Raw genomic sequence first — 15,388 nt, 5'->3', positions numbered from 1 at the left:
AGAAAATTAATAAAACGCAAACTAAGAATAATGCAAAAAAATATATTCACAAACCAAAACATGAAAAAACATTAGAGTATTTACACTCATTCAAAAAATCCTAGTAAAATATCTTTATAGATTGAAAGACAGTATTCAAACAATGAGATAAGAAATATTCCTCCACCAATACTAGATATATATCCAAAAAGAATGCCGTCGAAATAACACCATTATAAATCGTAGGAATTCGGTGCTTACATACAATTCTAACAAACCCATTTTTTTACATCCATATTTATTTTCTGTTTATCTGGTCAACGTCTTTTATCATTTATTTAAATTTTAAAAAGAAGAAAGTGTTCCACGTTTCGCTTATTCGTTATTGGCCTTCTCTTCTAACACAAGTAACTTTGTGTATATTGAAGTAAACGTATTCGACTTGACTATACATCAGTGTATTATATGTAATTCCTATGAATTTTTATACGCAATTCTATTTTTAACCGCTGAGTTTGTTTTAAATTGCTGAGATTTCGAGATTTAACTTAACACGTAATATGTGTCGGGTTCGATGTACATTATCTGCATAGCGTCTTTTGTTCTAAGATCCATCCCGGCTTTTCATTTAACAATTAGCAAGCTAAGAGATTCAAGAAGAGAAAAATAGTGGATATTTGGTCTAAAAAAAACTATCGAAAATGCGTCAATTAAAAAACACCAAATACTTATTTTGATCAACATGCGTTAATTTCTTTTCTTTTTTTTGGGGGGGGGGATAGAAGTTATAAAAACATGGCATATGTTTCCAATGCAACGAGTTATATGGGACTACGGGCAAGTATTATGAAATGTTGTCCTTTATGAGTGCCATGTTAATGTTAACACTAAACTTACTATAAAAATGTAAACGCATTACAATAATTATATGACCAGCATCTGTTAGCATTTTAAAAAAAAAGTAACATTTAAATCAATATTTATTTACCTACATTTGGAAAAAACAAATCACACTAAAACACACTGCCGTTTCATTAGTTCGGCTTAATATGGTTTGTTCTTAACACCCTGTGTTTAAAAATGGAAAATGGGTTGGTCAAAAATTGTAAAAGATGAATGCAATGAAGTAAACAAAAGTATTTACAAGATCTTATATTTTAAATATATTGTCAACATGTTAATTTGATATTTAAAAATGATATAATCAGGTGACAACAATTGGCAAAACAAAGACATATTTTCAAAACTTATTTCAGAATTATAGTTTTTTGCTTTAAAGAGGTTCGCTCCTCTCTTTATGGATAGCTATTTTATGTCACCTCTTATCTGAAAATTTTGAATTATATATTGATTCTATTTGTATATTTATATTTTACAATGCCAAATAAACCAAATAATGAATAAAATTGTTTAAAGAAATTAGATATTTACTGAATTAAGGAGGGAACTATATTTTGTGGGGGATGGCTTTCAAGAAGAAAATGAACGATAGTTTTAGAGTACTGTTTTTTTAGCCTCCTGATTTTTTAGCGCAGACTAAACTTCCAGATAGTTTGTGTATTACGATATATTCATGTTCTTAAAAAACATTTATGAACAATATTATGAATTTCTATCGAAATATTTTGATAGTTCAATTTTGGCATGTTTAGTTTATATTTCATAGAATCCAAAAAATAAAAAAATAACTCTAGTTTGTGCTTAAAATAAGCTTATTTCACGTACCACCTTTTTTTTTTTTTTTTTTTTTTTTTTTTTTTTAAAGATGTGACCACTACCTTTTTACTCCCTATGGGACATTAAATATGTCTTTTTTTATGAAACTTTTGGGAAAATGGCATTACTATTATTTTTTTATTTGTGTTATAATTTGATTACTCCAAACTGTTAAAACAATCTTTACAATTGCTGATGTATTCATTATGTACAGGCATTTTAAGCCATCAGTAAAGCAATTTTAATTTTTAACTTAATTTTTTAACCTTTTACTTAGATATTATTTTTCTGGTCACTACATGTGTTCATCTTCATACTGTATTGAGTCATAACTATATAATAGATCAATAGATAAATATTTGTTTGATTTCTTCAAATAAGTAATTTCCATGCCAAATTTTATCAGCAATTTCAGGGAAATTATCATTTCTGTTGGGGCCCCAAACCAAATAAAATATATGAACACCTTAAGCTCACATCTTTATCTCATATTACCTGTTTAAACCAGAGAAAAATAGTCTTTTACAATGGCCAAACTTTTAAATCAAACTTTCACGAAAATATAGTAGTAGATATGTGAGAAAGAAAAAAACGTTTGGTGTCAACAAAAAGTTCTAATTCATTAATTTTCAGTTTAGTTGCCATGGAAATCTTGTTGTTTGACATAAAATTGTTACGGTTGGGCGGCTGGTTTTTCATAAAGTCTGTGGAGATCATTAGTTGGTGGCATTTCGTAAATGGAAGTTGAAGACGGTGGTCTGGAATACAGTTGATCAGACTTCTGAAACAGCCACAGATCGTCTGGGTTTGAAATTCCTGTTATTACCGTTGTCTTGCTATCTTGAAAGTTGTCTTCCATGGTTGGCGTTAATTTATTTATGCTTGACCTTTAATAATGTAATGTGATAACAAATACACTGACCATTTGCTTTAAAGATATTAAAAATAACTTCTACAACTGTTTGCATTTAAAATAAAAAATAAAATTATTTGAATATCATACCACTAACGTTTTATTAAACGTTTTTAAAGCTTTAAAGCCATAAAATATTACTTACTTTGAAAATAATTTGTTTTTGACCATGTATCCAGTAACGAACAAAATCATAATCGCAAAGACAGCAACTGCAACGCTTAGACCTATTACTTCCAATTGTAAAACCTCTTTGGTATCTTCATGTCTGTTTTTATATTTTTTGGTGGTTCTAGAGGCTTGATCTGTTTCCGAGGAAGCAATAAGAACTGTTGTTGTTGAAAGATCTGCTGAGGATGTGGAGGAAGATGGATGGAAAGAAGTGGTTGTAAGATCTGCTGAGGATGTGGAGAAAGCTGGATGGAAAGAAGTGGTTGCTGGTTCTGTGGTTTCTGTCGTGTTACATTCTAAAACATACACAATCCAAAACATTCAAATAGTTCAAAACTCCCTCCAGGAAATGAATTTTGAAAAAAAGTTTCTGTTAACTAAAATAATCCAACTTTGTAATGATAATCAAAGATTTTTAAAATTCCGTAAAAATTAAACATGTGTTTTAATTTTATACTGTATAACGAATCGTAATTGTTATAATTCTTATTGACACAGTCAATTAATTTATTACGAACATACCCCAAGTCCAATCAAATGTATTGATTAACGGCAAGCATTGCCAACAGCTTTCGTTGCTTTTAAATGTTCCCCTTTCTATACACGTTCCATTTATGTAACAAAATCCATTCTAAAAGAGGGCATAAGATTATTTTTAAATTATGTTAAATGCAAATCACAAAACACACAAACTGTCAAGAGGTAGGTATAATATTAATTATACTTGATATCATTTGAAAACTAAAATATACCTGAAGTGTGAAATAAACACTCCCAGATTCGTTATTGAATGTTTGACAGGCAGACTGGTAAATGTATACTGTATGCGAATCCGTAAACTGAGTGCCATCATTAGAAAGATTAAACTGAAATGACGTAATCCATGAATTCCCAGAACCATATTCAAGGCTGCAATACCCTTCAAACATGGTTCTTTCTTCTAGTTTTGTGTTATATGATGTTGATAATGCCACGGTATTGTTTTCATTGTTCTAAATATACAAAAAAGAACTGTATGGAAGCAACGAATGGTGCTATTTATCAATATTTTGCAAAATCATTATGTTTCGTTAATGTAAGAAAGTTGCATATTTTACCTCTTCCCTTGTCACAAAACAAGATGTCCTCATATTTTCCAAGAAGTAATTGCCATAAAGCGTAATATCGTCACAAGATTCTGATGATTTGTCACAAACACCGTCACCAGATAATCTTGTTATTGTAGGTGGAGACAAAACATCAAACGAGCAATCACTTCCCCCGTATCCGTCATTGCAGGTACAATTCCCTTCAATCACAAAGAAGGTTCAGTATTTTTTTCTTGTTTTACATAATAATGCTTTCAATATTTTTTTGTTATTTATATTTCTTCATACCTGATGTGCATATTCCATTACTGCTACAATTGTTTGGACATAAATTAGTGATAAATGCCGCAATATCCGGATGCTCATTTGCAAATGTAGAGTTCAACAATATATATGTTTGACATTGTACAAGGCCTGTATCAAGATGCAACTGAGTAAGGTTATGATCCCCGGTAATCTGTCAGAATATTACAAATATTACAAAAAACATTTTCCTTTACCCTTTTTTCAGGAAAACATGGGGAAAAACAGGTGCGAGAAAATAGAGCATGAATACAACAAATGACCTTACTGTTAGATCATTAATGCAGTTAGCAAACGTTTCATTGGTGAAGTTTGGAACAACCTGGAGGCAAATGTTATAGTGTGCAGACTGTTGAAATGCATCATCGCATATATTGAAGGCATCTACCTCGCTAACTGCTTGTCGTTTGACTCGCTAGAAAAACAAGTTATAAACAAAAGTAACATCGTTTCTTGAAAGGATTTTAAAGGTAAATGTGTATGTTGTTAGTAAAATCAGAGTTATTAAGATATCAGTTAGTTGTAAAATTGTATCTCGTTATTCATCATATATATCATTGAGCACTGATAAATTATTAAAAACGACATAATTATCATTGTAAATCAATTTGTTAACCTATTATTTGTCAATAGTTAAAATTGTGATTTATTTACAAATGCATAAAACAACTATAAATAAGACCATCCTCTGATGTTAGAACATATTTACCGTTTGTTCTACTGATTTGGCGTCCACATCTTGAAGGGATGTGAGAATCTCCAGGTCTCGTTTTTTCCTCCTTGAACTGCTGCTGTGTAATACACAGTGGTACTCCCGGCCTCTAACGTTTGTTTTGCATTCAGTGTACTGTTTGTAGCTGCAGAGTGTTTTCTCTTTATCACAAGTGCAAAGTTTGTGCAAATATGAGGACAACGGTGTCAAACTATCAAAAACAGTCTGTGAATCCGCTAGAAGGTCATCTGAACTACCAGCGGGAAGTCTGTGAACGGATCAACATAAACACTTATCAAAATGTTATAACAATAAGATCAGCAGTAAAATCAACAGTAAAAATAGAATGTTATTACTTTAAAAGAAAAACAAATATCGTTATCAAACTCACTGCCATGACAGGGAAAAACCATCAGGCGGATTATGGTAGCTGTAGGAGTATATATTGTCCTGGGTACCGTCCATACGGCGGAGGTCATTAGTCCTATCATTATCCAGTACTCCACACAATCCAGACGTTTTACCTAGATCAGCCACTGTGGGGTACACTTCTAGGTTTATGTACCAGAAAGAGCAACCGTAGTTGTAAAGGAAGACTTTAACAAATGTTCCGGTTGGAAATATGATCTCAAAGAAAAATTAAAGTCATGAACAAAAGATGCATCAAAATTAATAGAACATAAAGTTATGCTTTCTTTAGAGGCCAAGGTGTTTACAGATGAAAGAAAACAATAGAAAGGTTGATTCAATAATATCAAGAATCAAAAATAAAAAAAGCCCATCGACAGCAAATTAAAATCAACCTTATAAACTTTGTCTGTTTCTTTGATGACTTTGAGAGAATTCTCTTTACAGATAGGAAAGTTGATATACTGCCTCCGATAACAAGCATCGATGGTAAACACATCCTGTCCTGATCGAGCTGCCACTGCACAGACGCAACGAGGTCGTCCCCAGCAGTTTTCGTGGCGGACTTGCACCTATAGTTTTATTCGAATAATCATAACAACTTGACGTTTATATTTAACGCTGAGAAATATAGTTTTGATTTTACAAAATGGTTACCTCCTGTAAATGAGCAGCGTTCTTATAAAATATATACGTCTTTCCGGTTATACATCCCGTGCTTTGGCATTCATAATGGCTAAAAGGACATTGATAGTAATGATAGTAATATAATTTCTTCCGAATTTTAAAGGTAATTTTTGTTCATATTTTAAAAAACATTAAATGCTTAAAGAATTTATCACTTTGTAAACTTACGCCTGATTAGAACAAATTTTTGAAAAATGTTCATTTTGTTAGCATACTGCGACTACCAGTCTAAATAAACACCTAAATAATATACATTAGTATAGCTCACAGTCCGTCGAACGTTGTTTGATGTGGATCGGCATACGAACTACAGCGTTTCCCCTTCCACTCTTCCTTCTCGTCTACAACGTTGATCTAACAGAGAAAAAAAGAGGCCCACGGGCCACAGCAATCACCTGAGCAACAATAGGCATAATAAAATCAGCTTAATGGAGACAAAATGTGATCAGAATAGCTTGCTTAAATTTTCAGCTAAGGTGAGCTAAAAACATCCAATTACTGTCAAAATGCAATATATTGACACTCAACACGTTTTAACAGTTTTAAATTAAAATAACTTACATGAACGTCATGAAAAACAACATCAGAAAATATCGAGGCACCTTGTCCGCTTGGGCTGTTTGTTTCTAGTCGCAACACGAGCTTGTGGTCAGGCATGTAATAACCTTCATCATCTGAATTGAATATCTCTATGGTATGGATCTTGTACCATTTCGTCTCATCCTGATAATTTTGCTTTTCTCTAAAAATGTGACTGTCTATAGTCACAGAACATTTTTTCAGGTTACCAATCGAACTCCTTTTACACTTTGCCTCAGATTTTCCAGGAAACGACAACTGGATGTTCAAAGGAGAAGCCGACTGCTTTCCATCTGGAGTGTGAATAGTCTCAGATGCAAATGGAATGGTGGGTCGCATCATTAACGTAACTTTTCCTTTCCTCTCAATACTTAGAGTATGATTCAAGATCTGTAATAATTCATTTTTATTTAGAATTCAGCAAATGTCTTATTATATTGTGATGAAGTTGAATTCACTTTATTTAAGTTTTGTATTTGTGTAAATAATTATAATTTTGGGCTAAGTTGTGTTCCATATTTCCAATCGAGAGTGTTCGTAGTAGGGCTATTTTTTTTTTTTAGCAAAACCGGTTTGTTCAGTTAAACAGTCATGGCTGCTTGTCAAGTGTGCGGCCACGTTGGTGAATTTGCCGTCCAGGTTGTAACTAATGGCGAATTCCAGAATTTAGTCTGGTAAACTGGTAGCCAGAAATATTGTAAATCGGTTTGGACATTTGCTTTTCTCCAGCCGGTAAGTTTATGTAGACATTTTGTCAGTTTTAAGGCATATTTAGGGGAACGTGGTCTTTTAGTTTCGTTGCATTAGCTAATACGTCTAAAGGTTTTTTAATATGTACTTATTGTTTAAGTGCAGTGAGGGTTATAGCGTCAAACCAGGTGTGTCAGTAGTGAACGTCAGTTAAAGGCTAAGCGTAGAATATGTGGGTGAGGACTAGGACCGTGAATATAAACGGAACAAGGCATGACGCAAGAGGGACGTACGGGAACCCGTGGATGGTGAATGTCAATGGTCAGGAGCTCTGTGTGCTATGGAGGCCCAGTGGTGACTATTTTTAGGGCGGCTGTTGCTATTGTTTGAAGTCAAACTTTCAATTCTATTCAATGATTGAATGATGTGTTACATAAGCTAGTGATAACAGGTAATTCTTCAATTACAGATAATGTTCCAATTTTTTCTGTAAAATTACATATAACAGTATGAATAATTTTGATTTGTTTGTTTATTCTATTACATAAATTTATTGCTATACTTAGCTTGTGTTTAAAGCATTTATTTGTTTCTTATATATACCGACAATTGAATGAGTTTAAAGTTAATCCGTATCATTTCATTGTCAGTGGTATTTGATTTACAATTTAGAGTTTCATTTCGTTCTTAGTGAGAGTGAGAGTGTATGTTTCTTGGTGTGAGTATCTTCTTATTCTATTATTTTGATTTCATTTTTGGTTAAATGAATTCATTTTGTTTTGTTTATTTTACTGTTTGTCGTTTCGCAATTCACGCCACAAAATCCAAAAATAACTTCATTACACATATACATATTTTATCAAATTGTCTTATGCTTAGGTAAATGGGATACATATTACAAAAACATTCTAATGAAAACAGTTAATGTCTTTTTTAAACATTACAATTTGATAGAGTTTAGTATTTTTGAAACCTCTATTCCTGCAAAGAACAGTTTGCTGGATTTTGAAAAACATGGAAGGCTGTTTTTTGACTTCTTCACTCCTACAGCACAGTGAATCTAAAATAAGATAAGACAAACAACAACTAGAGTAACAAAACGCAATATTATGAATTTATTATTAGCTAAATTAGAATATGTGAAAATTTTGTTTTATTTATTTCATTGATAATAGTTCTACAACAGCTCGAAGATCATCTCATTATTTCGTCCCATCATATCTTCCCGCCAAATTTATTTATACCCCTTTAAAAACAAGTACCATACCTTGTAAATTACACACATATGAGACTGCTACATGTATACTTATCATGATTTTTATCTCTTGTTTTTGTTTTCATGTCCCTTAAGCTACTGAAAGAAACGCTTGTATTAATATACATAATTAACTTACCCAGGTGTTTATCTTTTTCCCCGCCTTGTTTAGATCGGCTGCGGAGAGAATAGCGTCATCTAATGACCATTTGTCGACGGTCTGTCCTTGGATCACAGTCTCGTTATCGACGTACCAGTCAATGTGGTAGAGCAGGGAGTCATCATCAGAAGGGGTGAAGGAACAAATCAGGTTGACAGAGGGGTCGTACTGAAAAAGACCCGGAACTATCGCATGTTTCTTTTCTGTCCACGTGATATTGTGGAAGGAAACTCGAACGTTGTCTACAAATTCATCCACACCTGTAAGAGAGTTAAGAAGCTTTTGTTGAAATAATATGGATAATGCTTAGAAGTGAAACTGAGTTCTCCAATGTGCAAATTCACCAATTCTATTATTTAATTTAATTATCATTTATAACCCAGTCACCTCTATGTTGTACTTACAATCGTGTCCAAGCTCTGCAACATTTGAAAAAAAAAATCATTTCATGGAAAAAGTAAAGATGAAAACAAGTTATTTTATCAGTCTAACTTTTGTGATATCCATGGCGATTGCATGTATAAAATAATGCAACATGATTACCAAAGCAATATGCAGCGTTGCAGACATCCAGTGGTATTAGCTTGTAAACCAGAAATGTTGAACAGTTTTTGACATCTATTTCATACTTGTTGGAACAGTCGTCAAAAAACCCCACTTCACATGCTGTTAATGTCTCTGTGTCCCCATCAGGAGGAGTAGGATCTTAACAAAAAAAAAAAACTTAACAAAACATATTTTGAAAAACAGACAAAAGCATTAATATTCTTACTATATGTCCATACATCAAAGATGTGATTATAATTAAAACACCACAGAAAAATATTCAAATGCTCTTATACGATATTTCTAAAATGTTAACTGGCCATAGTTGCTGCTTAGAAAGTCAATATTCATTCAATATTTGACAAAAACTATAACTGATATCGTCATCAAAAACAGTCTTATAGAAAAAAAATTATGATGAAAACTGATTTCAAAAAGATGTTATGAAAAGCACATATTATGCAATCTATGAAATGAAAATTTTCGAACAATATACCTTTTAACCAAACTGGGTATAATGTGTTGCATTTCCCAAGGATTGGTGGTGACGTAGACATCACGTGAGATTTGGCTCGGTACCATCCCTCTGTAATATATCTATCACAGATAGGTGTGGAGTCCATATCAAAAGATGGCGATCGTTTAGTTACGTGGTCAATCTCATAATAGTTCCCGTCAAGACATGGATTCTGAGCTATAACACCACAGAAGTACAACAAGATTAAAGTTTCTAAGTCTATAACTAATAAGTTTTTACGATCCTTTTGATTGATATATAAACAAAATATTATTTTAATACATTTTTTTTCAAATAATCTTCTGTTTCTTATGATACTCTTTTTTTTTCAGAATTACATTTGCTATTTAACCTTTTTAAATGGGGTATTTTGCCATACGTAATTAAATTAATTAAGAGAATTATTTTTATTAAGTATAACCTTTTTTACAGAGTGATCCACAACTATGATACGGTTAAGATAAATTCGTCAAGCCCAGATGGTCGAATTATTAGCAACTTTTATGAATAATCCTTACATTATAAGTGCCGTCCGCCAAAAATGTTTAATTTAGTTTCTTTTAGTGTTATTTTTCTTTACACAAATACGGCAAGAAGTGTTGTTGTTTCTTTTTAAACTTCACATATATACTTATAGATGGATCAATATTGGAAATAATAGTATCCTACGAAATGCTTGCGCCAGAGTTTCTTGTTACACATTCAATGTTTCAAATAAATTAAATCAAATGATGTCAGTAAACCAAAAGAAATTTCATCTCATTTGCAATTTATAAATCAAATTTCGTTAAATACCTACTTTCATTTTCGATAACTACACCGAATTAGCAAAACATTGATCAAAACGACAACTTGTAATAAATAAAAGGTGTCTGTTTGGAAGGGTAACAGTTGGAAACGACATACTTTCATGTCAAATACTGATTGGTTTAGACGCAGTTGGTAATCCGTTATATTACCTAAGCGTTGGCAACACACTTGGCAACGGTTAACACAATGAATTGTTACATGCTCATAAATTATGCGCGTACGGTTCGCCGTAGAATTCACCTTTTCTCTGTATAATTTTAGAGAACATTTTATTGTTAAAATAAAGAAATGACGCAAATTTTACGGCGAGCCGTACGCGCATAATTTACGCACAATTCGCTGTGTTACCCGTTGCTCAATATGTTGCTAACGCTAATGGTAATAGAACGAATTATCAATGCGTCTAAACAAATTAGATTTCAGTATTTAGCACGAAAGTGAAATAATTATGATACCTGTACACCGTGTGGAAAGTGCTATTCGAATATGCAATTGATTTGAAGCACTAGCCAAATTGATTGACGTGCTCTTGTGTAGGTTTTAAAATGCAAACGTTCACTAGGAGGGCTAAGATATCGAAAAAAAAATAGTTTTGAGATTTTCTAAAAATATTTGTTGCTCAATTTTCCAAAGAAGCATAACCAGACTGCACTAAATAGAAAAGAAACTATTTATTATTTGTTTAAAATAATGTTCAATTTAATTTGTTTCAACATTTTTGTAGCAATTGTTATCCTTTTCTTTGTGTTTTGGTTGTGTTCAATCATGTTGGAACGGAAATGCTATATGTTTGATTTAGGAATACTAGGTGATAACCCGCGCAAACGCGGGAATTTACACTTTACACATAATTATGATATAATGCTTAATATGTTAAACCATTTTTTTGGGTTCATTTTTGCATATAGTTTGTCCGATTTATTTTTTTTCTTATTTTTTAAAATTGAAATAAAAAACAATCTCCTTTTCTATTGTATATATTTCAAACCAGTGAATGGGTATTTAGTGTATCTCTAAATTTGGATCTTAGGTCAATTTTCAATACAATTTCTATTACCGTCCCAAAAAAGATTTTAGATAAAAACAATATGGGGGGGGGGGGGGGTGAGCGGAGGGTGAGAAACATCTCCATTAAACTTCCGCGTTTTATGCATACATAATTTATCCATATAGACATAGAATACAATAGTCTGTTCATTAATGTTTACAAATGAATGTCTAAGGTTTACAACCAATCTGTCGTGGTATGAAAATGTATGAAATTAAAACACGCAAGGTTATGCATTATTATCCATTTGCATACATATTTAAACCAAAGTTGTCAGATTCAAAGTATCTCCCCGATGGATATTTCGCCCTACAATTTCCGCCATGATATCAATTAGTCAACCCGTTTCTGTGCACCCGCTCTAGAAAGGTTTTTTTACCATTCATTCTTAAGGCCCAATAATTGTTCCATTTGATTTATTAACATTTTGTAATAATCGAAGACCGATCCAAGGTATCTGCACGCGATGCATGATGAACTCGTCCTACACTTTTCGTCAATTAGTCAATCCGCGTCCTTGGTTACCCCGTTCATGAAAGTTCTACCCTATTCTCTCACCAGATGTCGAGCTTCGTAAGCGAATGAGTATTAAAACTAAAATCGCCCACTAAAGAAACGAATTGACTCATTTTAATTATTCAGTATTTGTCAAATCTTAACGTCTATGTTTTTTCCAAATAGGATCACAGTAAATACATTTCACTTTTAACGTAATCATTCAATATTATTTCATTGCAAGTATATATTTTGATGGAGACTTTCCCTGACTTGGATCTGGCAATATGTGTCCACCACCTTACTCTCGTTTTTGCTATTTCGGGCTTGTTTATCGAAAATGAAAGTAGGTTTTTGATTAATTTCACAATAATAACTTATCAGTTAAAATTCTGATATACCTTACAGACATCATCACGCATGTGTTGAAATACCAAAGGTGTAAGCAAGTACTCTGGTGCAGGCATTTTGTAGTTTATTTGCAAAATGCCTTAATTTATAAGTATTAATATCAGTGTGACAGTGTAATATTGTAGTCACTTAACCTTAAAAATTTATAAGGAAGAAAACAGATAGAATAATTGCAACAATTCAACCAAGTTTATCATCAACATAATATATCATATTTGTTTACTTAGGATAATTTTTACTAAAGTACCACAAAACTAAAAAAAAATCATTTTGATTTGCATATATTTTCATATATTCAAAAATATTTGCTTGCGATGTCTTTCTGGTACAACTTTCCTCTCCCAAATTGTGAAACAGAACAAAAACACAATAATATTACTGACAATGATCCTGAAAATAATATTTGAATGTTGACGTATTGATATAAATGAAGAAGTATCGTTTGGAATGCTAATTTTCTTATATCATTTATAGTGACGAGTAACAAAAAAACCCACTTTCATCACATAAAAGAGTAGATTTCAAAAACACTAGGCAAACATAAACTAACCTTCAAAGCAAGGGTCATTGCAATTCATAAAGCATGGCAAATTAAAGAACCTGTGATCGCGCTTAATTCTAAATCTTTGGCATATTTTATTTATATAATATATAAAGCAATAAATATTTTTCTTCCTTGACAATGTCCAATGTTCATTTAAGTGGATAATTAGTCTAACATTAACTGTCGGACTTAATAAAACGCCTGTCATATGTCTTTGAAAATTATGACAAATCAAGCCTATTTTTCGATTCGCACTTATAATTAGTAATATAATATTATAATGCATTACATTATCCAAAAGTGATTTAGAATATATTGATTAAAATGTGATATGACAAATTTACGCTATTGTAGATTTGATTAGAACCAAATCATTGCGGAATGTGTAAATTAGTTCATCTTGCAACGGGCACTTATCTTGAATCTACCAACTTATACTTAATCCCCCCTCCCCCCTCCCCCCCCAAAAATCAAAACAAAAAACCCCCAAAAAACCAACAACAAAAAATGCACAAACGAAAAAAATGTACTTGATATATAAACCACCAGCCAGTTAAATCCAGTTATTCGTGTTTTAAATTCATTTTTAATCTTTTCATATTTTATAGATTTATAATCACAGTTAAAAAAAACTATTCAACCTTTTTACAACACGTATTCTACATTATAGGCTTTAAAAACATATCTATAGAGAACATGCTAGCTTATTTCGGAATGAGGAAAAATTACCTTTTATCACGACAAACAGTAAACAGAATCCAAGCCAAGAAAACATTCTTTTTCTTCGTGAGTGAATCTAAAAGTAGCATCCATTAATTTCACATGTTTCCAATACATGATCACTACTCCCCGACTTTTCTTTTCTTCTAAGAAATAATATTTTAAGCCTTTATGCGAATCAGCAAAACTAAATTAACACCTTTTTTGTCATAACATGAAAATGATTTTTGATAGATAATGATTTAATTCCTGCCAGTCGACAAATGAATTTCATTTAGGTAAATCACTGGTTTGAACTGCACGATAGAATTCGGCAATATATTTCTAAATGGAAAAAAAATATCAATGTATTGATTTCTTTAAATATGTATATTTTAACAAAATACAAATAATATTTCGTTTATTTTTTACTTTACCTAACTGTCCTTTTTCAGTATAATTAACTCATCATTTAACTGACCTTCGCGCGTTCCATGTTCAATGAGCAGTCATCAAATGAATAGCAGATTATGTATGCCAAGTTGTTCTTGCTTTATACACAAATCGTCCAATCCAGTTCTCGTACGATATAATAGGAGGTATATACGTTGCTTTAAAAAGAAATATATTATCATTCATGTCAAGTCAGAATTCATGGTCCCCAGAGACTCAGTTTAGGGACGAAAAACCATTAATGATAATAAGTTGACAGTCTGGTCAGCTTGTAGTTCTGAAAAAAACTAGAATCGGGCCATTCGGATTTTGAAACTGATTGTAGGGTAAAGATTGTTAACAGTGGTCGTTACTTCTACTAAGTGAAGAATAAAATTCCAGCTTTATGAAGATCATACTGCACAATCATACTGCTGATATCTATGTCCACCAAGATGGAGTTACCCCACACATGTCAGGACAGGCTTTTAATGGTTACAGAAAACATTCGGTCATAAACTGATTTCGTTCAGAACGGACTGTGTTTGGTCAACACACTCCCTGATGTAATCCAAATTGATTTTTATGGATGTACAGTACCGATCAGATCCAACCTTACAGAAAGTAAATCCTAACTAAACCCTGGGTTTACTTTCTGGGTTTACTCTGGGTTTACTAGAGTGGACCCAGAGTAAACCCAGAATAAACCCCAAGTAAACCCAGAGTGGATACAGAGGTGAACCCCGATCAAAAGTATACCCTGAAAGCAGACGTTACATATGTATTCGGAATATACAAGGGACAGGAATCACAGATAGTAGGATCATAAGTTAAAATACAGGTCTGCTTCACACTTCTGTGCGTATAATTGACTCCAAAAACAATTCTCGAGTAAACCCAAAGATAACCCCAAGTAGACCCAAATTTTCAAAAAGTAAACCCAAAGTAAACCCAGAAAGTAAACCCGGGGTTTAGGTATGGTTTACTCTGGTGTTAGGTTGGGTCTGATCGGTACTGTTTTAAAAAAAAAACGAAGTGTATGCACCAACGCCAAACACCCTTGAAGACCTGAAATTAGCAAAGCACCGAAAAATACGAAAAATTACTCAAGACGCGCAGAAACGTGATCAATTACGCTATAGAGAGACTTGAACTCGTGATTAAACAAAAGGGGGTCACGTAGATCATGTATTGTAAAAAACAGCATTACAGTAAATTGACGCTT

General features: G+C 32.4%; 1 protein-coding gene across 3 annotated transcripts; it reads right to left on the bottom strand.

Annotated features, from left to right (window-relative positions):
• Positions 1–729: 729 nt before the first annotated feature.
• Positions 730–14,320, bottom strand: LOC136271674 (von Willebrand factor D and EGF domain-containing protein-like). 3 transcript variants are annotated; one of them, XM_066072064.1, is made up of 21 exons: positions 14,169–14,243; positions 14,006–14,076; positions 13,762–13,828; positions 9,704–9,901; positions 9,205–9,366; positions 9,066–9,080; positions 8,641–8,921; positions 8,220–8,306; positions 6,539–6,946; positions 6,246–6,331; positions 5,948–6,026; positions 5,686–5,862; positions 5,274–5,509; positions 4,880–5,150; positions 4,439–4,585; positions 4,156–4,324; positions 3,877–4,067; positions 3,532–3,771; positions 3,302–3,410; positions 2,754–3,075; positions 730–2,582 (listed from the first exon to the last, which is right to left on the bottom strand). In XM_066072064.1, the coding sequence occupies exons 2-21, from the start codon at positions 14,024–14,026 to the stop codon at positions 2,369–2,371; spliced, it is 3,480 nt and encodes a 1,159-aa protein (XP_065928136.1). In that variant the 5' UTR covers positions 14,027–14,076; positions 14,169–14,243; the 3' UTR covers positions 730–2,368. The 3 variants fall into 3 exon arrangements, with proteins under 3 accessions (XP_065928136.1, XP_065928137.1, XP_065928138.1); XM_066072065.1 differs by lacking the exon at positions 14,006–14,076 and having other exon boundaries at positions 14,213–14,320; XM_066072066.1 differs by lacking the exon at positions 14,006–14,076 and having other exon boundaries at positions 14,169–14,256.
• Positions 14,321–15,388: the final 1,068 nt, after the last annotated feature.

The sequence above is a fragment of the Magallana gigas genome, chromosome 9, assembly GCF_963853765.1.
Source record: "Magallana gigas chromosome 9, xbMagGiga1.1, whole genome shotgun sequence".
In the NCBI taxonomy this organism is placed as follows: Eukaryota; Metazoa; Mollusca; class Bivalvia; order Ostreida; family Ostreidae; genus Magallana; species Magallana gigas.
Note: the sequence above shows the minus strand (reverse complement) of the source record. Positions and strands in the feature narration are given on the sequence as shown.